General features: G+C 37.0%; 2 protein-coding genes across 4 annotated transcripts in view; one reads left to right on the forward strand and one right to left on the reverse strand.

The window, feature by feature from the left end:
• Positions 1–27,208, reverse strand: part of LOC122555923 (coiled-coil domain-containing protein 150) — a 148,559-nt gene that overhangs the window by 200 nt on the left and 121,151 nt on the right. The window contains exon 24 of one of the 2 annotated variants that reach the window (XR_015759190.1): positions 5,892–6,008. The exons of the other annotated variant lie outside the window; for it this stretch is intronic. The gene's annotated coding sequence lies outside the window, so the exon portion shown is untranslated. The remainder of the gene's footprint in view (positions 1–5,891; positions 6,009–27,208) is intronic. 2 annotated transcript variants of the gene reach the window in all.
• On the forward strand, positions 320–25,794 carry LOC122555926 (neutral cholesterol ester hydrolase 1-like). 2 transcript variants are annotated; one of them, XM_043702205.2, is made up of 5 exons: positions 320–529; positions 15,778–16,003; positions 19,144–19,213; positions 20,464–20,635; positions 22,016–25,794. In XM_043702205.2, exons 1-5 carry the CDS (start codon positions 389–391, stop codon positions 22,532–22,534), a joined length of 1,128 nt encoding a protein of 375 aa, XP_043558140.1. In that variant the 5' UTR covers positions 320–388; the 3' UTR covers positions 22,535–25,794. The 2 variants fall into 2 exon arrangements, with proteins under 2 accessions (XP_043558140.1, XP_043558138.1); XM_043702203.2 differs by having other exon boundaries at positions 322–529; positions 21,917–25,794.

Below are 27,208 nucleotides of genomic sequence, written 5' to 3' on the forward strand. Positions count from 1 at the left end.
AATATCATCGCCTTCAGACATGCTACAAAAATAACGTGAGTCACCCATTGCTTTACAGCTCCGAACTAGAGGCCTGTAAGATTACGGTGCATTTAATTAGTCGACGGTAACTCAGTATCCACAATTAACACCAATTCCTAATAATATCAATCTTTTAGCTCGCTGGCTGTATTTTCTTTTTTGCTTCGCTCTTCTTGTCGAACTTTGTCATTGTGCAAAGTTCCTACCCAATAAAACTACAATTCCCACCATCCCGTAGCCAATATGTAGATTAACAAAGCCACAGCGAGCTGATTGGTCTGTGTCTGGCTGGGTTAAGTAGTAGCAGTGGAGGAAATATGTGTCTGTGCTTCTGCGATCATTTCCAGTTTTTGACCCGCATTTTGTCATGATGCGGGCAACAGTTTCGGTAATGGTGATCGTTACCGGCCTGATAGGTTATTATGTGTACGTCCCAATTCCCAACACGGTTTCTGAACCCTGGAAACTGATGCTCTTAGATGCGACGTTCAGAGGAGTACAGGATATGGTAATGCTGTAATTACTCTTTCTTGATGCTGCTTTTCTAAATAGTTATAGCATATTTACAATTGACTGCTGTTCGTTTTCGAGACTGAAGTGAAGTAATATACGTAGAGCGTTTGCGTGTTCGCAGTTTCAAAGTATCACAGATTTACAAATTTCAGAATTGTCCATTCACTTGTCAGCTAGTCGCTTGTGACAGCGTTATTCGTGTATATCACTTCCAGTAAATCTTTCATGTTACATTCCTCTCAAGTAAAAACATTTTCCAAAACAAATAAAATCACAGCTGAAGAAAAAGTTCCACGTTGATTGTCCTACAAATAATGATGTAGATGAAATAAGGAGTGGCAAGCGGTAGTTACTGAACCACTGTGAGGTTCGAAAATAATTGAAGTACGCATCACGCCCATCAATATCCCTGAAAAAAAAATCAAGTTTTGGCCGCACCTGCTGCGTATCTCTACTTTTTGTTTACAATTTTGATAAAATTTTAAAAGCATAGGAGTTAGTTCTGATAAAATACAACATTTTGTTATTAGAATGCCCGAAGCACTTGCACCCAATAAAGTACTCACTTTCGCCCAATAACTATCAGCAGAGAAAAAGTTAATTTGCACAAAGTAATATCCTTCAGAAAATTAGAGAATTGTCTGCTTAATGTTAATGGGGGATATAAATATTGTATAGAACTTAATTTCGATAGCCTACTGGGCTCTTTCTCCAAATGTTTGGTTGGTGTGAAGGTGCTAATGACACACAAATGTCAGCCTTTGGGTTCAGTATGCACTTTCGAGTTTTACTTGATTCACCTTCTTAGCAAAGGATAAACGGTGGTTTTAACCAACCTGTTGTCCTCTTTTAGCAGTTACTTTGACTATTTCTAAATTTGTGTTATTCTCTTTCTTATTACTCAGCAAAGGTTGTCAATGATTAGAAAGCAATAATGTGATTTAAAACATACAAAATATAGATATAAGCTAGGTCTTTCTTGAAGTTAGACAACTCTGTTTTTGCGAGGCTACAAATAAGCCAATCAACCAAAAATTTAAAATGGAGCTTTGTTCCTTGTTCTGAGGAAGGGTCACGCAACTCAAAACATTAACTCTGATTTCTGACCACAGATGCTGCCAGACCTTCTGAGCTTTTCCAGCAATTTCTATTTTTGTCTGTGATTTACAGCATTCTTTTGTTTTTTTATCAGATCTAATCTATTAAAGATCATTTTTAAGGAAATATTCTACTAGGGCCATGCCAGTTGCAACTCAGTTGGAAGCACTCTTGGCTCTGATACAGAAGGTTGTGTGCATAGCTCACTCTCACCTGTGCAACCACACAGAGAGGAAAAAAAAGTCAGAGATTCAATGCCTTTAAATGAATAGGCAGGACACAAAAAAAAACAGGTTGTTAAAACTCCACTTCAGGACTTGAATACAAAATTTTAGGTTGACACTCCAGTTCAGTACTGACAGAGTGCTGCAAAATCAGAGGTGGTATCTTTCATATGGAATGTAAAGCAGGTGCAATCTGCTCACTCAAATGGATGTAAAGTGATCCTATAGCAGTACTTCAAAGAAGAGTAGCGAAGTTATCTCCAGTACCTGGCCAAAATCTATCCCTCAATTAACATCATAAAAACAGGTTATCTGGTCATTGTTCACATTTCTATTTGTAGAAGTTTGCTGTGCACATATTTACTACCCTATTTCCTATATTACAACTGTGACAATTTACAAATGTTTGGCTGTAGAGGACTTGATCGCCTGAGGTTGTGAAGGAAAATATATAAATGCTCTTTTTTTTAGGAAATGGAATTTATTGTATGGGTAATAAATTTGTATCTTGTATTGCTATATTAATTGATTCAATAGGAAGCAAGATTTAGTACACTGCTTTTGAATATTTGATAATTTTTAAAAAGTTAGTAAAATTTGAATTTATATCAAGATAGTGGCATGAGGGTGGAGGAGGAGGATTGTTTTTCAGACTTGAGGCCTGTAACCAATAATGTTCCACAGGGATTGGTAATGGGTCCACTTTTGTTTGTCATTTATATAAATGATTTAGATAAAATTTTAGAAGATGTTGTAAGTTTGTGGATGATACCAAGCTTCATGATATAATTGACAATGAGGAAGGTTATCTAAGATTACAAAGAAATATTGATCAATTGGGGCAATGGGCTGTGGAGTGGCAGACAGAGTTTAATCGGGTGATTAAGAAGGTATTTAGCTCACACCTTCATTGCTCAGACCTTTTGAATATAGTAGCTGGCATGTCATATTGGTGAGGCCTCTTCTGGGGTACTATATACAGTTCTGGTCACTCTGCTATAGGAAGGATATTATTAAATTGAAGAGTTTTCCAAAAAGATGATGCTGGGAATGAAGGATTGAGTTATAAAGATAAGCTGTAACTTTTTTTCCACTGGAGAGTAGGAGGTTGAGGGGTTGACTTTTTTTTTAATAGAAACTTATAAAATCATGAGGAGCATAGATAAGGTGAACAGCCAGGTCGTTTCCCTAGGGTGGGGGAGCTCAAAACTAGGGGCATATTTTTAAGTTGAAAGGAGAAAGATTTAAAAGGGACATGAGGAGCAACCTTTTTACACTGAACATGATTTGTATGTGGATTGAACTACCAGAGGAAGTGGTGTATGCAGGTAAAGTTAGAATATTTTTAAAAGATATTTGGATAAGTAATGAATAGGAAAAATTTACAGGGTAATAGGTCAAATGCAGGCAAGTGGAACTAGTTTGCTTTAGGAACTGGGTTGGCATGGACTAGTTGGACCAAAAAGACTTTTTCCAAACTGTATGATTCTGTGATATTATTTGCTAGTACATTCTTAACCAAACAGTGAAGCTTGGCATACTCCAGATTAGTTCAAGCAACCAAATCTATGTCTGCTTGTCTCTCTCTGGCAGGCCTGAGGGATCGAGAATGACTTTCTTTCATTCTATTGTTATGGGTCCTAAGGTGACTGAGTAGTCTATTCCTAGATATACAAACCCTGCCATGGTTGGGGGAGGTGGTCTTTGCTGAAGCCAGGGATTGCAAAGCTCATGTTTTTGAACGCTAGTATACTGTTTGTACTTCCATCTTGGTCTATTGGAGATAATTGAAACAGTTGACACATTTGCAGATGTTTGTTCTACAATTTGAGTGGCCTTGGGCCAGATATTCCCAAGAGTTGGTAGGCGTATTAAAGCTCCTGGGAAGAAATTTGATGACATGCATGAAGCATTTCTTCTGCACTGCCCCAACCACATGTAATGTCGAAACTTACACTAAAAGCCTTGTTTTGGAAGTATTGTTTCCAGCATCCTGAGAACTTAGCTCAGCCAATGCAGCTGATTTAATTGTAATTAGTGCTCTGATTCTGGAAATGTTGACCTGAAAGAGGACACTGTTATTAGAGTGCCTATCCTACCAGTGGGTGAGTGGATTTGCAGGATTTTGCAGATGTACTTTTATTTATTCATGAAATATGAGTGTCTCTCCCTAATTGCCCAGAGGGCAGTTAAGAGACAGACACATTGCTGTGCGTCACATATAGACTAGACCAGATAATGACAGCGGTTTCCTTTCCTAAAGGCCATGAGTGAACCAGATGGATTTTTCCTCCAACAATCGATGATCCTGATTTTTATTGAATTCAAATTCCACCGTTTGTCATGGCAGGATGAACCCTGGTCCCCAGAACATTAGGCCATTGCCTCCCCTTGCTTTTCTACAGTATCTTATTCTGGAAAATCAGTTCAAGCTGAAAATTGCACAGCAACAGCTTTTTGTAGTATATGTTCAAACTATCACCTTTGACATTCTTGCAGAATTATTTTTAATGGAACCACGAGTGATTATAGGAAATAGGGACTTTAGTTATGAGGATAGATTGAAGATGTTGGGACTGTTCCCTTTGGAGAAACGAAGGATCAAAAAAGGAGATTTGATAGAGGTTTTCAAAAACGTGAGCGGGCTGGATCAAGTAGAGAGTGAAAAGCTGGTCCCATTCATAAAAGAACAAGAGAGCATTGATTTAAAGTGATGTACAAATGAAGCAAGAGTGTTGTAAGAAAACATTTTCACACAGCGAGTAATTAGGATATGGAATGCACTGCCTGAGAATGTGATAGGTTTAATTGAAGCATTCAAGATGGCATCGCATGGTTATTTGGTGGAAATATGTGAAGGTGTATGGGGTAAAAGGCACAAGATTGGCACTAGTTAATGAAGCCAGCGCAGACACAATGGGCTAAATGGCAACCACCTGCCCTGTAACAATTCTGTGGTTCTATGGTCATGTCCACAATGTCACCACTTGCCATGGAAGTGAAGCACTGTTCCCTCTTGGTTAGCAGTTACTAATCCTGGCGAAGGTTGCAGTGCAATTGGTGCTTACTTTTCAATTGGATATTGTGAAAAGGTCAGGGAGAGAGTTCACTAGAGACTGGCAGAAAATTAGACCTTAATTAAACTCAATAGCAATTCTTAGTAATGTTTGGAATTCTCGCAAGTTACAGATCTATAATTGACAATACACTCTAGAAATGGTCATGTGTGTAGTTTTAACATAGTGTTATGGACTTCTGTCACCCACTGTTGTGTGAACACTTATTAATAAAACTTAACAGAAAAGCATTGCACAGTTACTTTAACAATCAAAATGCTTTTATCACACAATCCAGCAAAGGAAAAATTAAAAATGCAAAACAAAGATTTCAATTGCACTTAGTCAAACAATAAAGCATCTTGAATGCTGTGAGCACTTCACAGAAGAAATGATTGCATCAATTCTAGCTGACATGTTAATGCATAAAAGGATTTGTATGAATTGTTTAACACACAGTCAAGTAGTTTATTGATCGTTGCTAAACATTGTTACAACCTAGCTTGACTTTGCTGCATTTTAATTCACTTGAAGAGTAGGGACCAGAATGTTGGATGGCATTGCATTCTGTTCCTGTGATTGTAGATACTTCGCGCAGTGCCATCTTTCAGATTGGTTGCTGCTTGCCATCACTTCTGAATGATGTTGGTTTCCTCTTTACATATGCACACATGCATTTTGTATCATGTAATGGTGGGTACTTACACAATTCACAGCCCTTTTTAAAATTATAATTTTGTTACTTGGGAAGATTTTAATGACCAACAATTCACCCATCAATCATGCATTCAACTTCTTTTAAATAATCTATATCTGGAAACTTTATAGAATGAGTTTATTCCCTCTGTTCCATAGCTTAAAAGTCCTCCCTTTGCTAGAAAACTATGGAGATTTTAAAGAGCTGAACTGGGGAATGTTTGAGAAAGCGTAGTGCCATTATTTTATCTTTAACCTTAAAATTGTGTTGCAGCAGGCTTACCTGTTTCATGCATTTCAGTCTCGATATTATCTTGTTTTTTTCCTATTGTATATTTTATTTATTTTGTTTTCTGCCTTAAGTCAGCATATGAAAGAAGTTGAAGTAGAACTTGGTTGCCTAAGGGAATACAAGTCAGTTGGTCTGTCAGTAACAATAAGATGAAGTGAGCAATCATAAATATATAATGAGAAGTTGAGTGGAAATCCTTGAGAAAAAGAGAGACCAAGATTGGAGAGAGGAAGCTCAGGGGAAAGAAAAAGCAGTCAGTAGATACGTTTATTGAAAGGAATTAAACTGTTTATTGAATATTTGAACAAGTTTTAGGTGATGGAAATATTGGAGGTAAAAGTAAATTGAAAGATCTGAATGAGGAAATGAGGGATATGGACAAGCATTGGAAAATTTCAATAATAAAGTTTTTGATCGTGATCTCCCATATAATTTCACAGCTGATGCTATCCAATTACCATCACAAAATTCCTTGAAAGAATGTGTTCAAAAGTAGAGATGAAAAGGTGATTCAATTTAATGTCTTTCATAGTGTCTAGGACAAAGTTGATGAGGTCTAGACGGAGCTGATGAATTTCAGTAAAGAATGAACATCAATCAAAATCAGAAGTCTAATGAGAGAAAAACAAATAGGTGAATGGAACAGGAAACAGTGGACCTGATGATGTTAAAAATAAATCAGGAAATTTATACCCAGTTTTTATTTGCATCCAGGAACCTTGGATGTATTATCAGCCATTTTTAAATACCTTTCCAACCAATTGCTTTGGATGTGTTTAGACTTTTCCCATTACAGAAGAAAATTCCAGGGAGAACTTCTGCATGAATAGCTATTCCACTCCTAGTAAATTGCAACCTTTTTGTCTGAGACACATTTTGCATCTATTAAATATTGAGAATGACTAGTGTATTTAATTCTTGTTCCTACCATCATCTGAGAAAATAATATCTATTCTAATAACAGAGATAGCAAACACAGTGTAGAATAATAGTATGGAAAATTGAATGTTCTTTGAGACTTTTTTCAAAATCAGATTTTTACATACTGAAAGCAAGCTATTGTGTTAGAAACTATATTTATTTAGGAAAATTGCATCCAACTAATATTAAATTGGAACTGTGAGTTAAAAATGCTGAAATCTCAAATTGTTTTCAGTGAGTGAATTTCATTGGCATTTTTATCTTTTTGTTTACTTGGAATGTGAGTGTGATTGGGAAGGTCAGCATTTGTTGCCATCCCTAATTGCTCTTGAGAAGTTGATGAGCTGCACCTTGTATACTAGATGAGCTCTCACAGATGTTCAAGTACAGCCACAACACCATTAGAAAGTGTTCCAGGATATTGACCCATCAAAAAGTGAAGAAATAGACATAGATCTATTATAACTCTGGTAGAGTCCAGTAATTATTTTTTCCAAAACAGGTTTGTTTGTTTTCTGGAAAACCAGATATTTCTGTTTTAATACTATTTGGATTACTTATGGGATTGTGAGAAAAGAAATGTATTTGAAGTTTTGTGGACACACCTGGAGTACTGCCTTTAAAAGAGATAATTGAAAGTTCACTATGACTTATTTTACAAAGTCCAGTACCTCCTTTTCTGTCATACGGACACTTTGTTCACTATTTATATCCCTAAGTTCTCTAGCTTTCATGCCCTTCTCCACAGTAAATACTAACATGAAATACTTGTTTAGTATCTTATGCATCCACACACTGATTACCTTGTTAATCTGTAAAGGGCCTCTAATTACTCTTTTGCCCTTAATCTATTTGGAGAATTTGTTTGGATTCCTCTTAGCCCTATTTGTCAAAACTATCTCATGTTCCCTTTTTGCCCTCCTGTTTTCCCTCTTAAGTATACACCCTAATAAGATTCTGCAGAAATACTTCAATAGGTGACCAGTTTGCATCGGCAGTTTTCCTTACAAATGTAGACAATCTGAATTTACTGAGCAATAATTCGTACAAACTTGATGAGGAAGTATGGTTTTGTAGTCAGGAGGTGGTCACAAATAAAGATGTTTAACATAGCTAACCAGTCACGGCATATAATTATTATCTAACATGTGACTCAAAAAAGCACCAGCAGCAGAAGGTTGATTCATATTCTGGCTGAGATACGACTCTGGCCTGCCATGAGTAAAATCATGACATAAACCATGGTTTGAGATCCTCGAATAATTGAGGGCACTACCTTGCGATAAAAAATTGTATTCAACTAAAACCAAACTGGTAAATATTTTAAATAGAATATTCCGGAAACACTCAGCAATTCTTTCAACAAACATTGAGGGAACAGACTAAGTACTTTTGAATTTAGATCTTTCAAGAGAACTTCAGTTTGTTCTCTTCTGGTGTATTACCTGACCTGCTAACTGTTTCCAGCTGCTTTGTGCTTCATTTTCCCAGCAACCGAAATATTTGTTCATGTAGGTATTTTACATTGGGTTTGTTTAGCTTTTTCTTTTACTATTCTATTCTATTTTCACTTAAAATCTAATTTATGAGTACCCTTCCAATTGTTGCACATCTTTTCTGAAAGTGTTTATTGAATTCATTTGGAATTTATTTTCCCTTCTTTATTAGGCTAACTCTATCACTAATTTTGGAGAATAATACATTAAATATAACATGATATTTTTGGTAAATTACAAGGTGAGAATATTGTGAAGATCCTTTTATACAAATTTAGTGAGGAGTCCAGTCTTAGTGTTTGGACTATATGAATCATAGCACATATGTTGACTGGCAAAGGTATGCTTGTGGCAGACAGCTGTGAGGAATCCACTTGCAGATTTTTCAACTAGCTCATTGAGGTGAGAGAGCACGTATTCTGATCCATCTCAAACGTTATATGAACAGACAACTTAATGTAATTGAGTCAAGGTGGTTCATTTATATTTTCAAGAAACAACATTGATTAATACTCAGCCATATTCTCTGCAAATATAAGGAATATGTCCAAATGTCGTGTTGTTTTGATTTACCTGGGGAACCTTCAGTTCCTTGTTGCTTTCTCCATGCCTTATCAGAGTTTAAACATCCTTTTCAGCGTGGTGTAAATTTTTGTGATTGTTTGTTTGAAATTTTGTCATTCTTGTATTAGTCCCGATGAGTGCTAAATGAAAAGTCTTTGCAACAGGTTTCCCTTTCTATCAAAGTTCAAATGAATGTTCTGTTGCCCAATTCCTATTTGTAATCATTCATTACAGGAAAACTGTATTGTGGGATTCACTTATACTCCTGTACAGTAACTATTTCTGCTTGATCTAGGTGTATTGTTAGTCATTGGATAGGAAGAACACTGGATTTTGATGAGGATGTTATTCTGCCTGTTTTGTTTTCTTTTTACTGGACTTTTGCATTCTAGGTAAGAGGAGTGATGATTCAGTGACACCAAATATCTCCTCCATCACCAAGATTGCCTGATGTTTGTGCATGAAAGAAGGAATTTCAGGGCTTATAATTTATGACCGTTTTCTTGAATGAAACTTAAAGCTTGTTTGAACTACAAATAAATTATTCATGTACCAAATTTGATAAGCATGTTTATTAGGATTACTAGGCAATGTGATAAAGTGTCCAATAAATAAGCTTTCAATTTACAGCTTTACTATAATAATTATTTACCAATTAACTATTAACTGAAGAATTTAGTTCCAATAAGTCATTTGCTTTAATAGAAAATGTCTGCACACAAATGTGACTGAAATTGTTGAGAAACCACTGCTGTTTCTGAATGAGATTTTGTAGTTTTCATCTGCTGGGGAAAATATATTTCCATTAGAATTATGACTGGGATGGATGTGAAGTTAAATCTTTATTTTATTGTTATACACTTCAAATTTTATTTTTTATTTTTGTTTTGAAAATTGAAAGAGAACAGTTGGCTGACCTTTCATCTGCATCCTTGCATAATCTTGTCAACCAGCTTCTCAATTTTGAGGTTACACATAACGTCACAGTTTGAACTTTCCTCTACATTCAGCAGTATTCAGCTGACTCCTGCACTTTATGGCAATTAAGCAGTTGTAAGGGGACTGAATATCTTAGAGTATTTGTTCACGTGTTGAGGAAGGAAACATTTGGAATTGGTCATACATTTAACGCTTTTGTAGTATAATGTTACTTAAGCATAGCACAGCACAATCTGTTGAATATGTACTTTATCTCAATTGCACTTTTTGCAAGATCATTAATTATTTAAAGAGAGTGTTGTGTCATGAAAACAAAATAAAGTTGAGCAACATAAGGGTCCAATTTTGCCTTTGTGTGGCAAAATGTCTTGAACTGGAGACTATTACAAATCTAAATTCCAGATTATTTGTGTGTAGATTTCAGGCAGAGTTTGGTCACACAAAAATCATGTCCTTCAAACTTCTGTTCAGAAGAATACAGTAAAATGTCAACAAAGTGATACCAGACCAAAAAAAACTTGCTGACAAACCTAATGTAATATCCACGATTTATTATAATTGACCTTTTAAAATCACAGATGATCACAAATGAAAAACTATAGACAACAATCTTTTTTTAAAAAAGGTTATTTGTGGACTTAAGATCTCTATCAAAAAGTGGTAACATCATTGGTTGAATAATCCAGAATCCCAGATGAATGTTCTGGAAACATGGGCTCAAATCCTACCATTGGCAGATGGTGAAACTTGAAATCAATGAAATTCTGGAATTAAAAGCTAGCCTCATGATAACTGTGTAACCATTGTCATTTGTTGCAAAAACCCATCTGATTTAGTAATGTGCTTTTAAGGAAGGAAGTCTGCTATCCTTTCCAGGTCTGGCCTGCATGTAGCTCCAGACCCACAACAATGTGGTTTACTCCTAACTGCCCTCTGGGCACGAAGTACTAGCCTAGGTGCAACACACACATTCAATGAACAAATGTTTTAATGGGATTACATGCTTACATCGCTGTTCCAGGGGTAGGGGAGTTTTTGTAGAGAGTTAGTTAACTCAGTTAGCTGGGTAGATGGTTTGCAATGCAGAGTATTGCCAACAGCATGAGTTCAGTTTCCGCATGAGCTGAAAGTTAACATGAAGGAGTTGTCTTCTCAACCTCTCTCTTCGCCTGAGGTGTTGTGACTCACTGACAACCACATCTTGTTTCTCTTCTTGTTTCTCTGTCTCTAATGAGACACAAATGTATTGTCCGGTAGGACTATGGTGACTCTATTGCAATGGATGCTAGATAGATAACTCCCCTTCCTTAACACCAGGAATTGCACTGGAATCTCTTAAAGTGGGGTACAGGTCTCAAGAATGCTGTGTCTTACCTTACATGGCGATCGTCATATAAGGTTTCCTAGCTCAATGTAATATGAAGAACCCAGTAGATTGTTATTAACAAAAATAGAAATTGCTGAAAAATCTTAGCAGGTCAGGCAACATCTGTGGATAGAAATCAGTTAGCGTTTCGGGTGACTGTTCTGAAGAAGGGTCACTGGACCTGAAATGCTAACTTATTTTTCTCCACAGATGCTGCCAGATTTGCTGAGATTTTCCAGCAATTTCTGCTTACGTGTCAGATTTTCATCCTCCACAGTTCTTTGTTGTTTTGGATTGTTATTAAACCGGGGACCAAAATCCTGTGTGATCCTTCACCATATGCGGCTATTACCTAATATTTAGGATGAAAAGGAAAGATATAAATATTTGAAAAGAATCAGGTGTTTACAACAGCAAAGAGGAGCTGCTAACACCAATGCCAGTGTTGTCCTAAAAGCAATGTACTTTGGATGTTATAAACCTGAATTAAGAACAGAGGGTACTGGAGAACCTCAGTAAGTCTGATAGCATCTGTGGAGAGAGAAATGTTTTGAGTCAGAGATGATTTCAGAACTGATCAATGTGTTCAGAGATGTTATACACTTCTGGAGCAGCTGGCACTTGAACCCAGGCCACCTGGTTCGTAGGTAAGGACATTGCACTACAAGACCCCTAAGTAGCATTTTTAATGCTATTGACAAAAGGCCAAGAGAAGCAAACCGAACAGATGGTGGAGTTATCTAGGGATATCAAGGGAATGCTAACAGTAGCAGAGGGGCATATTGATGCAGAGTAGATGTTACAATGACAACACCATTTACAAGGTCAGCTAGCTGGACCTCAGTAAGAGTTCCCTGATTAGGGCTGTTAATCTAGTCCAATCAGGGAGCCCTGGCTGACACAAAAGAGTTGATAAAAACAATGACTGCAGATGCTGGAAACCAGATTCTGGATCAGTGGTGCTGGAAGAGCACAGCAATTCAGGCAGCATCCGAGGACAGGCACCTGTCCCCGGCTGCTGCCTGAATTGCTGTGCTCTTCCAGCACCACTGATCCACAAAAGAGTTGATGTCAGGGATATTGTGGCCCTTTAATGCCTGAGTAAGTACCATTGTGAAATACTATGTATTTCATAGAATCTCTACAGTGTGAAAACAGGCCCTTTGGCCCATCAAGTCCACACCAACCCTCCGAAGAGTAACCCACCCAAATCCATTCCCCTACCTTACTAACCTATATTTACCCCTGAATAATGCACCTAATACACATCCCTGAACATTATAGGTAATTTTAGCCTGGCCAATTCACCTAACCTGCACACCCTAGGATTGTGGGAGGAAACTGGAGCACCCAGAGGAAACCCACGCAGACACAGGGGAGAATGTGCAAATTCCACACAGTCACCCGAGGCTGGAATCAAACCGTAGTCCCTGGTGCTGTGAGGCAGCATTGCTAACCACTTAGCCACTGTGCCATCCCAAAATGTATACATGCCCCAGTGAGACTCAAACTCATGACGCCTGGTATACAAGTTCAATGCTGTAATCACTGAGTTACAGAGCCACTAAATGAAGGCTGATTGGTAATGGGATGCTGTCCTCTGAAGATTATTTCAAATGGTAGGTGTGAATCACAGAAAATAGAAAACCAAGACATTTCAAGATGGGGAGGAGGGGGAATATTCAAAATGGAAGACAGTGTACTTAGATTAAACCTCTTTAATCTAAGATTTAGAATGGCATCATAGTCAGCAAAGAGGCTCCCTGATTGGGACTGTTAATCTAGTCAGGGAATTCTTACTGAGGTCCATAATGTTCAGGGATGTGTAGGTTAGGTGCATTAGTCAGGGGTAACTATAGGTTAGTAGGATAGGAGAATGGGTTTGGGTGGGATACTCTTCGGAGGATTAGTATGGACTTGTTGGGGAGAAGGGCCTGTTTCCACATTGTAGGGATTCTATGAAATACATAGTATTTCACAATGGTACTTACTCAGGCATTAAAGGTCACAATATCCCTGACATCAACTCTTTTGTGTCAGCCAGGGCTCCCTGATTGGACTAGATTAACAGCCCCAATCAGGGGCTGTCTTGTTCCTACAGTGTGGAAACAGGCCATTCAGCTCAATAAGTCCACACTGACCTTCTGAAGAGTAACCCACCCAGACCTATTCCCCTACATTTATCCCTAACGAATGCACCTAACACTATATGGGCAATTTAACACGGCCAATTCATCTGACCTGCACATCTTTGGACTGTGGGAGGAAACCCACACAGAGACGGAGAGAATGTGCAAACTCCCCACAGACAGTTGCCCAAGGCTTGAATTGAACCCTGGTCCCTCGTGCTGTAAGGCAGCAGTGCTAACCACTGAGCCACCGTGCCACTCAAACCTAATCCTATCTGCCTACATATTGTCCACATCCCTCCATTCCCTTTCTGTTTACTTGATTTCTCTGTTTTCATTTCAGGGGATATAAGAGCTCTCCATTAGTATCCAAAATAGATCCCACCATGGTTTTTTTGAGTACACTTCCTCAGGTCCTGCTTCCTGGAAGCTCTGCATTCTATTTTACAGTTTCTGTCACATCTGTTCCAACAATGTCATGTTGATGCTACATTATAGTGTTGTAATATTTGGTTTCCTCTATTCAGTGGCTTAAGTGTGATCTCCTGGCTTTAAAACTTCTCTCGTAATGGTACAGCGTGTCAACATTGCAGATGCCAAAACCAGGCCATCTATCCCTCAGTGGAAAGGGACCTTAGGATGGCAATGATCTGAAAATCCAACGAACAGAAAATGAATTGATATCCACTCAATTCTGAAATATGCATGTACATTGAATATTTTGATATTCAAGTTCTTTTGAAGTGCATAATTGTTGAGTTTCACACTGTGTGATTTCACCATCCTTACTGTACAATTCTGTACCAAAGTTGTTTTTTGTCTTGCACTAATCAGGATAAATATGTCACTTCTTTAAAACAATCACAAAAGTCTATACCTAAGGGCATACGTTCCAGACACATGCTTGCTTTGAATTACCCAGAAGATTTGGCATTTATAGATCCCCATTGTTTTCTCATGGCAGAGCCTTAGCTAATCAGACTGCCAATCGAACAGTCACCCTTTTCATTAGTGATATAAATTCATTTGATTTTTTTAAAATTTGAAATTCTTGCATTTGTCCTGACTAATGCAAGATCAAAGGTTTGAGCAACATGTCTGCTTTTAGCAAATTTCAAGATCTGTGGAACAACACGACTTTTGTTTGTTTATTCCATAACAGTTCAGTGTAAGACCAGTCCAGTCCTGTCAAGAGAATTAGTACTTGAATACTGTACTATCTGTGAAACTAAGCAAAGTGCTTGAGGGGAGATCAAATAGCACTTATTTTCCTGTTATAGTTTTACCCCTAGCTGTTGGTTTTGGATCAACCCACCAATGAGTTTTGCTTATTAAATTTAATTTCCAGTTGTGTCATTGTGTCATCTATAAAATACATTTCCCTATAACCTGAAGTATAAATTAACTATGAAGTCTGACTTGTAGTCCTGGATCATCTCAGCTCAGCAGTTGGGAAATGGATTGGTAATGCCTGGAAGTTGGAGAAAATTCTACCTTAGCTTGATTTGAGCAAATGTTTCATTTTAGGAATCAATTGAATATGTCACTGACTTAAATCAAGACATCATTCACTTAACATTCTTACAAACTTGTGAGCTTAGAGATCCTGAATAAAGATAATTAAAGTAAGTGTACATTTCACACAATTTTCAGATATTCTTTTTAAATCTCTGTTGAATAACTCTTTATCCATCTATCCAGCTTAGTGTCACGTTTTTGCAAGTTCATAAATATGCACGAATATTGTTATACCTGCACAGAATAAGTTCATGTTTAGAAGTGGCACCAAATCTTATAGGTGACCAACCATAACAAATTATTTTTTAAATAGCTCGCTGATTCACTTTGTGGGGCTATATAATTGTGTTCTGAATTCCAAAGTTTTAAGATGTACAGTTCACTTTGCAAATTATTTAATTGACCACTTGATTGAAGTATTTTCTTTGAGTGGGTTTAATGTCAATTACAAAGACATAAAGAACAAGTCAGGTTTTATGTAGCGACTTGTAGACAAACCTGCCTTCGATTGCAGTGTTTACTAAAATCAAGGTCTGTACCTATCCTCGCCTGAGGATATCTGATTAAAGGTTAAGTGTTCGTAAACATGTTTTCTTACATTGAGTGAAGAAAGACAAGGTGATTTGAATTGAAAACAAATAACTGAGTCTTCCATGTAGTTCACGTGACCATTCATATCTTTCAGTCTAGATTATGTTGACAGAAAACCTTTTTAGCAAACATTTCCGTTGAAACAAAATATGTATGTTTAATGAATTACTGTGAAATATCTGCACAATCCCTAAACTGAATTTATTTTTGATTAATTTTATTTATGGACAGTTGGATAATTAGTGCATAGTTTTAAATGAAATTTAAAGTAGTTTTTGGCTTCACATCTAAATGTGAGGAAGGTTAAATTTGGATACAATTAATGATGAAATTCCATTATTTTATTTCCCCAGTGTCATCTGGCGCAGCAAGTAGGACTTGGTCATCACCTAAAGGCTCTGAATTTTGTCATTACAATGTTTGAGATGCTTGCCCCTCAATCAAGTGAAACAGTTGAAGTTTCGGATACATCATTTGATGGAGTGCAAGTCAGAGTGTTTGAACCCAAGAAGGTCGATGGTGAACTAAAGCGAAGTATTATTTACATACACGGTGGAGGCTGGGCTTTAGGAAGTGCAAGTAAGTATATTGCAAATGGGAGTAGTGAACTTAATATTCCTGTCAAATATTCTTACAGACCATTTTAATTTAATTTAAGTTACCTCAGCTGCTGGAGTTTAAAGACAAATGATATAGAAGCCCATTTACTTTGCAAAGGCATACTTAAAGTGTAATCCCAATTTTGTGGTGATTGATCAAGAATTGTGTTTGTAGGTAATGCCTATATATTTATATTGAGGAAGAAGGCCACTTTCACTGGAGCCCATTGATGGTAACAGTGCATTGACAGACTTCTCACATTGTGGGTTATGGCAGTAAGGTATCTTATGTAACTGGCCTGGGCTATAGCATTCAAGTTCTTAAAAGTTTGGAATGTTGATTGGCAAGTTTAATTTTGTTTTCAAAACAATTTTCTTGTTTATTCTTTGGGTATTCATTCCTTTTGCAGTGGAGGATATTTTTCTGCTGTTACAAAACTTGTTGATATCCTTATTTTCCTCAGCAGCCTTGTGCACTTATTAAATGTATAAAATTAAGGGTAACCATAGCTTGGAATAATAAATCACAAAACTTGTTGCATCTCAAGGTTCCACTAACCACTTGTAATTTGTAAAATATGGCTGAGAACGTAAGATTTTACCCCGCATGCCTTCATTACATTTCCTTGCTGACATGAACTGACAGTATGCCATATTTGTATCCAGGACAGGTTTCCTCTGTGTTCAAAACAACAGTCTGTTCAAAACATATTTAAAAGATATCTGTGCTCTTCTCGGAAACCTAGCTGAAGCGCTTCATCCAGTTCTTAGACAAATTATGGATAGAAGTCTGATCATAGGTATGAGGAGAAAGTGACGTCTGCAGATGCTGGAGATCAGAGCTGAAAATGTGTTGCTGGAAAAGCGCAGCAGGTCAAGCAGCATCCAGGGAACAGAAGAATCGACGTTTCAGGATTCCTGAAGAAGGGCTTATGCCCGAAACGTCGATTCTCCTGTTCCCTAGATGCTGCCTGACCTGCTGCACTTTTCCAGCAACACATTTTCAGCTCTGATCACAGGTATGGACCACTAGATCCTTTAAATATATGGTATAATGAGAATTCCATTTATTCATGGGCTAAGGCCTTCCTATCCCATTTGTTTTCTGGTGGGCAAACTTGATATTTTGCCCCTCCCCCATTGGGGAAAAAAAAATCTCCTGCCCACGTGCAGGAAGTTACATCGAAATGATTGAAACATTCAGCAGAATTCTTTTTGTGAGTTAAGTGTGGACACAGGCTCAAAAGCTGGAGAAACTTCTGTTCAGGAGCCAAGTGGGAATTCAAGAAAACATATATTCTTCTAAGGTCATTACATATTCACGTGTCGTTGCACTGTCAGATTTTATGGGTGAGAGTCCGCAGGTTTTGGCCTCAATGAGGACCTTCTGGCCTCCACCATCCAGGCAGCATAGTTAGATACCCAGGCAGTAGTTCACTCTCTGAAACCCAACAGCATCTCACATCTGTTCATTATCTTCACCTACCCCCAGAAATATCAGAGACCACACAAAATAAAGTGCCGTGCTTTTGCAGTGTCTCCCTAGTGATTCTTTTAAAGGCTGTTCAAGACAGAAATGAAGTTCATTTCCCTATGTATACTAACAAGGCCATCCCAAATGATGAAGGCATCCTGGCTGGAGAGGTCAGTTCCCATGTGCAACTCAAGAGAACCTGGCTCAGTGCCACAAGAGGCTGAGTGATCTCCTGTTCTCTATAAGTTTACAAAATTAAAAAATCTCAAAACACCAAGTTATAGTCCAACAGGTTTATTTGGAAGCACTAGCTTTCGGAGTGCTGCTCCTTCATCAGGTGGCCGCAACACTCCGAATGCTACTGCTTCCAAAATAAACCTGTTGGACTATAACCTGGTGTTGTGATTTTTAGCTTTGTACACCCCATTCCAACACTGGCATCCCCAAATCTGTAAGTGTGTATCATTGTGTCTACTCGGTGTTTCATGCTTCTGACTGTGGGTTAGCATTGTAAGGTGCTACTGCAGAGGACTATTGAACTGTCAAAGAAGTTTGGGATCCAGATGGCACCATCAGACACCTCAAGCAATCAATGTCTGTCTAAATGGCATTCCTTGCACCACAGTAGCATTGCCTCTTATACTTATGGTTTACACTTAAACCAGAAAAGGAGCTCAAAAACTCAGCAGCTTATACATCATCAGGTCACTGATTTTTCATCACGAGTAGAAGAACCTAATTATCTGATAGGTTTCCATGAAATGCTTGCATGGAACAAGAACAGAAACACAAAAGATGGAAAACTGAGTTATGCCTTCTTTTGAGTTTAACCTTGCTTACCTGGCCTTTCTGACATGCTGGTGTTAGCCAGTGTGGTTGTGTCATATGGGCAGGCTATTTTCCCTGATCAAGCTTCAATCCCTACAGTGTAAATTTTTAATAACAACAAGCCAGACTGCAAGTGACCTACGTCTGCTGAGTTGAACAACATGGAAAACTTTGTTCCTAAAACTGTAAGCATTTGTGCAAAGCAACAGCTTGTTTATGAAGGAGCTTGGAGGAGGCAGTCTCCACTGTCTAGTGCATCTCTAGTATTATAGTCAGATTTGTGAATACACATTTCCTGTTTTTGACTGAACAAATTCTGCCTATCAACACAGTTCTAGCAGGTTCGGTGTTATTAATTTTATTAACTAATGCAAAGCATGAAGATTGGGAAAACTAACTCACCTGAAAACTTGATAAGAAACCTTTACCCTAAAACAGAAAAACTGAATTTTTACCTTCCATCTAATAAAGTTCCCATTTCTAAAAGCTTTAAGTAGGCCCAGAAAATTTTGCCCATGATCTCTCAATTTGCTGGGTTTTTTAGCATTGACCCTGGTTTTCTAATGTAGACAGAGGGACTGTAGGACTTAGTGGAAAAGGAATTTATTCATGTATTCAAGTAGCATGGCCACTTACACACATTGTATCAACTAAAAGCTTTGAACTAAGGAAATAGTTCTACAACAGCTGCTTCTACAGGTTTCCGAGACTTACTGTAACATCTGTGTAAGAAATCCCACACCGTAACAACCTCCAACAAAGTTTGGTTAGCTATACAAATGACTGTGAAGAATGTTACCATTTTTGTCTTATTACAGGAATGCGATCATATGATCACCTTTGTCGGAAGATGGCAAAAGATATGAATGCTGTTCTTGTCTCTATTGAGTAAGTAATTGAAAACTAACAGCTTTATCCTTGTTGATGCATTTTTTGGGATAATTCAGTATCTGTTATTTTGAATATTATATACTATATATCAAGTTCCAATCACAAGTTATTCAAAATTCGAATTAAAACTTATGTTTTGTGATTAGACTATTTTCACTCTCATGAAAGGGAGTGAAACTTTCAACAACTGTAGATTTCTCATGTGACATGTTCAACTTAACAATACTAAGAGATTTGTTGTGGCTGGATATAACACAGCAATGATAACACTTATCTACATTCTCACTGTCTGATGCATGGGCTTTGGCCCTTTTCTGCTCAGCTGTATACCACTACAGGTTTAGGAAACAAATAGACAGAAGTTGAGTTTTCATTTCAAAAATAACTTTTCTGTAAATGTTAACTGTAGTTGAGGAAGATTTCCAGTATAATTTTTGGTCAGCAGGGATTGAGGCAAATAACATAGCTAATTGTGAACAATTTTCATGAGGTAAAGAAGGATATTTTGTTTCCACTAGTTGGCATGTCAGGAACTAGGGCTCACAGTTTCAGGATTGGGCAAGAGAGCTAGGAGTGAGACAAGGAGAAATTTCTTTACTCAGAGTTGTTAAGATTTGAAATATGCTACCTTAGAGAGTGGTGATGGTGGGTTCCATGCAAGGTTTCAAAAACCGAATTAGATAGATATATATTTGAAAGTGAAGTTACAGGGCTATGGAGGTAGGATGGAGAGTTGGACGAGCTGGGTACCTCTATTGGGAGCCAATAAAGGCATGAATGGCCTCATTCTGGCCTTTAGAATTCTATGATTCTATCTGACGCTCTCTGCTTAGGCCACTGCAAGAACAGCAACCCTGACAAAGCATAGCCAACACATGCTCTACTCAATGCTGAATAGTTTCCAAAAGGAGTTCCAAAATGTGATCAGCTTCTTTAGGACTATGACCTGTTTCCCCCTGCAACAAGGTCTAATATTGTTCATTTGGAAACCTAGCAAAGAAGAAAACCAATCATATGTGGCAGGGAAGAAAATCGACTGATGCTTATGATCAAAACAGCTATTGACACTGCTATAGACAAAAAAAAAACTTCTTCATTTGGATATGATATTTTGAATATTGGGGTTAAACTTCGTAATACAAAATAACCTATTTTGTTAGTGTCATTCAGAAAAAAAATGCAACAGGTCAAGCTTTTATAAGTTGATTATTATTGAAATTAATTATATTGTGTGGTCTTAAATTTAGATACCGTCTTGTCCCAGAAGTTCATTTTCCTGAGCAGTTAAATGATGCTTACAATGCTACCAAGTATTTCCTACAGCCTGAGGTTTTGTCCCAGTATTCAGTGGATCCAAATCGAATTGCAGTATCTGGTGACAGCGCTGGAGGAAACTTAGCTGCTGCTGTAACCCAGCAGGTAATATTTTTCATTATGGATTGATCAATTTACACTAATTGGAACAAAATATTATCTGATAACCTCTTATTAATTAACATGCTACTTCCCAATGTTGTGATCAAACTTAGAATGAGAACTAATCAATTTTTCAGGAAAATGCAGATGCATATGGTATTGAAGAGGAAAGCAACTCAACGTTTATAAAATTGAGTGCACATCTGAAGAAAGCTATTCTTGCAAAATTAGATTTTTTTAAATGTAAACAAATGCTAATATTTTTCCCAGATGTGCTGCAGAGAAGTAACAGGTCGCAATATTTTTATTATAATTAAAATTGAATAATAATTTGCAGCTTTAAAAAATCTGTTGCTTTTTCATGATGGAACTTCAAGGCTTATAGCAAAAGACATTAGTTATGACTCTAATGTCGTCATTTGGTCTGACAGCTGTGACTCTGTTGGTAGTGCTCTTATCTCTTAGAAGGTTCTGGGTTCACATCCCATTCCAATTGAGTACAAAAATCTAGGGCAAAACCGTAGCACATTACTGATGGAATGTTGTGCTGTCTTCCAAATGAAATGTTAAAATGATAATAAGAAATATTAAATTTTGGAAAACCAAACAGATGGCAGTATCTGTGGAGTGAGACACAACAATGTTTCAGTTCTGTTATCGGTCCAGAACTTGTGTGTTTGGTAGGTCAAAGTTCTAACTGGTGTCAGAAAAAGGTAAAAGATGCAGTATTGCTCTTCACGGGAGAGTGGGGCTGTTTTCCCTGCAGTCCAGCCTGAATTCATCATTCATTTAACATTGCTTAAAAAAAGGATCTGGTTATTATCACTTTGATGTTTGTGGGATCTTGCTATGTGCAATAACATAATATATGTTATATTATATATAATATGTTTCAGCAGCGACTACATTTCAAAAAGTAATTCATTGGCTGTAAAGAGCTTTCAGATGTCCTGAAGTTGTGAAAGGCATTCTAAGAATGAAAATTTTTCTCTGTTCTATCTTTGATTTATTCCTTCATCTGTCTATTATCTGTAGCTTAGTGATTTTGATTAATGCAGTATAAATCTACTATTTAATAGTATGTATACTTTTAAATTATTTAAGCAATACTATCAACATTATAAAGGTGAGTGTTCGATAAGTTCTGAGAAAATATTGGATTCTGTTGACTTCGACAACACTGCAAACATTGTAACGTGGCTGAAAGCTTTAGTAGTATCCAGTCCCTCTAAAATATTCCAAACACATAAAACAAATCTTTCAATTCTTGTTTTGTGTTTGTAGCTTGTTGTGGACAGCAGTATCAAATTCCAGCTCAAGGTTCAAGCTCTTATATATCCAGTGCTTCAAGCTCTTGACTTCAATACTCCTTCCTACCAACAGAATATGGCTACACCTATCCTATACAAACATGTCATGGCCCGTTTTTGGCTAGAATATCTGAATGGTGACCCAAGTTTTGTCCAGGCAATGTTGGTGAACAACCACACTGCTTCAAACCTAAGTCAGTTGACTTCTGTCCGTGCTCACTTAAACTGGACAAACCTTCTACCACAATCTCTTATAAAAAACTACAAACCTGTTATCCAGGTAATGGGAAGTCCACAGGTTATAAAGGCATTGCCAGCATTACTGGACCCGAGAGCAGCTCCATTAATTGCAGATAAAGGAATTCTGCAGTTATTACCAAGAGCCTACATCTTGACCTGTGAACATGATATTTTAAGAGATGATGGAATAATGTATGCTAAGCGTTTAGAAGATGCTGGAATAGAAGTGACTCTTGACCATTATGAAGATGGATTTCATGGCGCCATGATATTTGCACTTCCACCTACCAATTTTGATGTTGGAAACAGAATCATGAACAACTATATAAACTGGTTGGACAAAAATTTGTAAACCTTTAATTGGGGTTGGGAAGTTGCAATAATAAATGTTGTTGACTGCAAGCCAGTCTTTTAAAATAAACCTACATATTTATGCAATGCAACAAACCAATGCAAATTTGTATTCTAGAATTACTGAAACTCTTGTTGGGATTGATCAGATTGCATGTATATTCTCAGTACTACCACAGATCTTATCTAATATAGGCAGAAATTGCTTTGTTAACTCTTAGTAAGTGATTATTTAAAACCTTACCAAGATTTACTTGTGTGTAAAGAAATCTTCATTAAATCAGCAATGTTTTGGGATAATCTTCATTGTTAATGATGGAGTCTGCCTTTTAGGCAAACTGAAAATTAAGAATCCTTTTAATATATAAAGGCTATTTGTGATAGTATAGAGATTTACCATATGTGTATTTGAATAACAAAAAAATAATCAAACCAGAATAGTTATTTGAAATGCTGGAACTGCAGTAGAACTTCCACAAGATCAAATTTAACAGAATCAAAAGAATTCTTTAAATTTGAAAAGAATTAGTCTGATGCATGCTCCAGATGAAAATTTACTTGAAATGAACTTGACTACTTCCTGTAACAGTTTAAATGCAAAATCCACCAATTATGTTGATTAGCTACTAATTGAAGTTATAGATTACGATAAACCTAGACATTTTTTTTTCAAATGCCAAAAATACTCATCTCCTCATTAACAACCTGTACAGTGTCTGTCAGAAACTACATTTGCCTTGTCTAGTAAGTTAACACCCACTTTTCAAGGATCTTTCACTGCAGTGGGATCTGTAGTGGAATATGCTGTAGTTCATTCTTTTATAAAATGGCAGTTAAAAGCTTTCTAAACAGAAAATTCTCCCCAGAAATTGAGTAATTTCATGATACTAATCTCATTCAATGTTTCAACTGACTTAACAACCACTGAAAGTCCACTATTTTGTTCTGCACCCAAACCACCTAGTAAGACTTATGCTTTGAAATCACCTTTTGCACGTTCAGTATCCTCTCTTTTCAACTTTTTCCATCACAGTATACAATATTTTTATCTTGGCAATATTTGAAATGGATTTATCAGCACTATATTACAGTATTCAATTATTTTATTGTTTAATCAGTTATACTAAACACAGTATATTTAGCAATGTATTGTGAGTTTGTTTGCTCTAAATTGTTTTGTAATACTCTACTTTTCTGATCATGCTGATATGCTGTTTTAAAAATGATCAACTAATTTGCTGTATAGAAAAATGTTTATAGTGTTAGTTGTTTGGTAAAACAGTGGTGTTCCACAATTCCACTGGGCTTTGAATGGGTGCAAGTTCTCTGTTTAATCCTCCTCAGGAAGACCCTCTTGGTGGCAATGGTTGCCCTTGTGATAGTTGCACTATCTGTGCCTCATATATGCACATAAAAGATCACTGGTTATTGCAAGTTAATTAGTTGCAGTTAATTAGTGTAACTGAAAACCTCTACAATATAAAGTCTATTGTTTATTGCTACTGAGACTAATTAATGTTAAGGTTACACAGCTTAGAACAGATTTGGTACTGTTCTTGCTCATTTAACCATTTTCTTTACCTCCCCTCACTGCACCCCACTCCACCCTCACCTTCTGAAAGCAGTGACTCATTCCAGTATTAACAGGGACAATACAATCAAGCTGATAATTTCCCCACCTAATGCTCATGGATATCTAGAAGTCGCTTCCTATTGTCGAGGAGACTGGGGTCTAAACATTTTTTGATAATTTTTGACTTAAGTTTAATTGTGATATCTTCCTTGACTTTAAAGATCAGAGTCATAATGCGAGCAATCTACTAAGTAGGCTTAGGTCTTCAGGCAGTTTTAAATCAACTTTTAATTATCACTTGAACTATAGATCAGCATATTGAAACGGATTAAAAACAGTCATTGAAATTGCTGAGGAAAGTCAGCAGTCTGGGGTTATCAGTGGAGAGAAAGAAAAAAAAGTTAACATATTTTGAGTCCAGTGACCCTTCTTCAGAACAACATTTTTGAAAAGACGTCAGTGTTTGTTTTAGCAGTTCGACTTCTTGACAAAACAAACTTGGGTGTGGTAAATCCCTAAATTAGATTTACATTTTGTTCAGAATTCCTAGTTTGGACATCCTAATATTTCCCTTTAGGATGGGGTTACATTAGGAAACATGACTTATGGACAAGTGAAGTACAAATATTAAACAGCTAGTCAAACTCAGTGGCTAACAGTAAAACAGTATTACAATGCTAAATTTGACTACTTTGGTTGGAAACAGATGAAATGTTAAAATTGATAAAATGTAAATACAGTTTAGAAGTAAAGTCTGTGTCTCTCTCTCTCTCTAATGATTTATTATCAATTTAACGTAACTGTTTACATTTTGTACCAACCACATGCAGCAATGAAGCTTTTGGTGTTATTTGGTTTAACTACCAGGAAAAAAATTAAAACAATTATTTTAAATAACTATTGAAAGTGTTGTACAGTATCAAGTATGTAAGAAAGATATCATTGCAACTTGCCGCTGGTTATATTATTTGAAAATTATATTCAGCTTTATAAATTAATGACAGGACAGGAGTTCCAACAGAACAATATAAGCAAACTAATTGTGAGAGTTTTTTGAATGAGCTATCTATGTAATTCAAGCACATGTACGATATCAGAAAGTTTGTTACCTTCATATTCCCAAGATTGTGCAATCTTGTTTGAATATTGGATATATGTTGAAAATTGAGGATCAAGTTTCCAACTTATGATTTTTGAGCTCCCCCTAAGATGATTCTATAGATAAAGACCCATCCACTCACTTGAGGTGTCCGGACAAATTATTTTAAGTGGACAGGGTTCAATAAATTATTTCCATCTCTTTAAACTAGATAGTTTGTTCAGACAAATGATCAGTGAATCCCACAGTCAGACACATGGTCATTTAGACTTTTCCATTTATTATTTAAAATGTCATTTTAATAAGAGGTCACTTAAATTTTTTAAATGGTAATAGCAACAAAAGACCAAACTGTGCTCATACAGGTGGAAAGTAGCTGGACAATGGACAAAATGAAGTCTTTCCTTTTTCCAAAAGAGCCAAATATGAGTTGAAAATTTATGCAATTGGAATGAGAGTTTTCCATTTGACTGTGTATATGTGCTGTGACTTACTGTATTAAAACTTTTCATTTTTCTTTTATTGTATTGTGGCTCTACGCAATGTAAAGTGCACTTTAAACAACAAATAAAATAAAAATTGGATACTGCATATTTCTCCACTGCTTTTGTAAAGTTTAACTAATAGAATTTCAAACCGATTTGCATCAGTTGCTTTTAGTAGTGATCAGACATTTGGAAATATGGGCCTTTTTTACATTAATTAGTTTTGGCATCAGAATATTAAGTGATTTGTTCCTTCGCAGCTTGCTTCTTATTCAGATCAATTACAGGAAACAACAAAGATGTGTTTCCAGTGTTGGGTTTCACTAAGAAATACAGTGAAAAGTCTGTCAGCTCTTATTTAATCATTTTTGGATTAAATATTTTTTCATAAGAGTTATAAAATTCACCTGGCAATGGTGTGCTCCTAATGCTTTGTGGGTCCAGTTCCAGTGCTCAAGAACAGAATTTGTGCAGGGTGTGTCTCCAGCTGCAGCTTCTAGAAGCCCAAGTTTCAAAGCTAAAGCAGCAGAGGTGACACTGTGGGGCATCTGCAAGTCTGCACTGGGGACAGCACAGACAAAGTTGGTGATCACTCTACAAACCACATCATTTTGGATACTGTTGGGCATCTCAGAGGAAAGTAGCAACAACCAAATTCGTTGCCCTACAAATGGCTTTGCTGCACAGGAGAGTTATGGAATCCCTCCAGTGCAGAAAAAGGCCATTCAGCCTGTTGACTCTGCACCGACCCATCAAACAGCATCCCACCCGGACCCAAGTCCACACCCTATCCCCAGTCTGCACATTCCCCAGACGCTACAGGGCAATTTAAGCATAGCCAGTCTACTAATCTGCTCATTTTTGGACTGTGGAATAAACCCGAGCACCCAGAAGAAACCCACACAAACACTAAGAACAGTCAAGGCTGGAATTGAACCCAGGTCCCTGATGCTATGAGGCAGCAGTGCTAACCATTAAGCTACCATACTGCTCAGGAAGAGTGGAATAAGTTTGGGAGAGAACTATAGTAATACAGGATTCAATCTTAAGAGGAATAGATAGATGTTTCAGTAGCTGTATGTGAAACTCCAGGATGGTATGCCAGCTTCCACCTGTAAGATGTCTTGGAGCAACTTCAGCATGTTCTGGAGTGCAGAATGAACAGCCAAAAGTCATGGTACACAAGGGTCTCAACTACTTGAGTAAAGAAAGAAGGGATGAAATTATCAAAGCAAAGTATGAGGGAGTTAAAAAGCAAGTTTAAAAAGTAGGATCTCAAAGGTGGTGATCTCACGGTTGCTACCAGTGTCACAGGCTAGTAAGAGTAGAAATGGCAGGAGAAATCAGATGAATATGTGGCTAGAAGGATGATACAAGGGGACGATTTGATTCATGGGACATTGGGACTGATCCTGGTTCTAGAAGAGGACCTTGTTAACTTAATGAGCACAGCATTTACAATTAAATGAATGAATTAGTCATGCAAATAGATATAAATAGGTATGATTTGGTTGGGAT

Source organism: Chiloscyllium plagiosum, unplaced genomic scaffold, assembly GCF_037043375.1.
Source record: "Chiloscyllium plagiosum isolate Xiang-an unplaced genomic scaffold, Cpla_swu_hap1 HiC_scaffold_13, whole genome shotgun sequence".
In the NCBI taxonomy this organism is placed as follows: Eukaryota; Metazoa; Chordata; class Chondrichthyes; order Orectolobiformes; family Hemiscylliidae; genus Chiloscyllium; species Chiloscyllium plagiosum.

Excerpts from the sequence above, each read along its gene's own strand:
- LOC122555926 (XM_043702203.2), top strand. The coding sequence starts at position 389 with ATGATGCGGGCAACAGTTTCGGTAATGGTGATCGTTACCGGCCTGATA. Across the intron at positions 19,214-20,463 it reads GCTGTTCTTGTCTCTATTGA|ATACCGTCTTGTCCCAGAAG; the intron begins GTAAGTAATTGA and ends TCTTAAATTTAG. Across the intron at positions 20,636-21,916 it reads CTGCTGCTGTAACCCAGCAG|CTTGTTGTGGACAGCAGTAT; the intron begins GTAATATTTTTC and ends TTGTGTTTGTAG.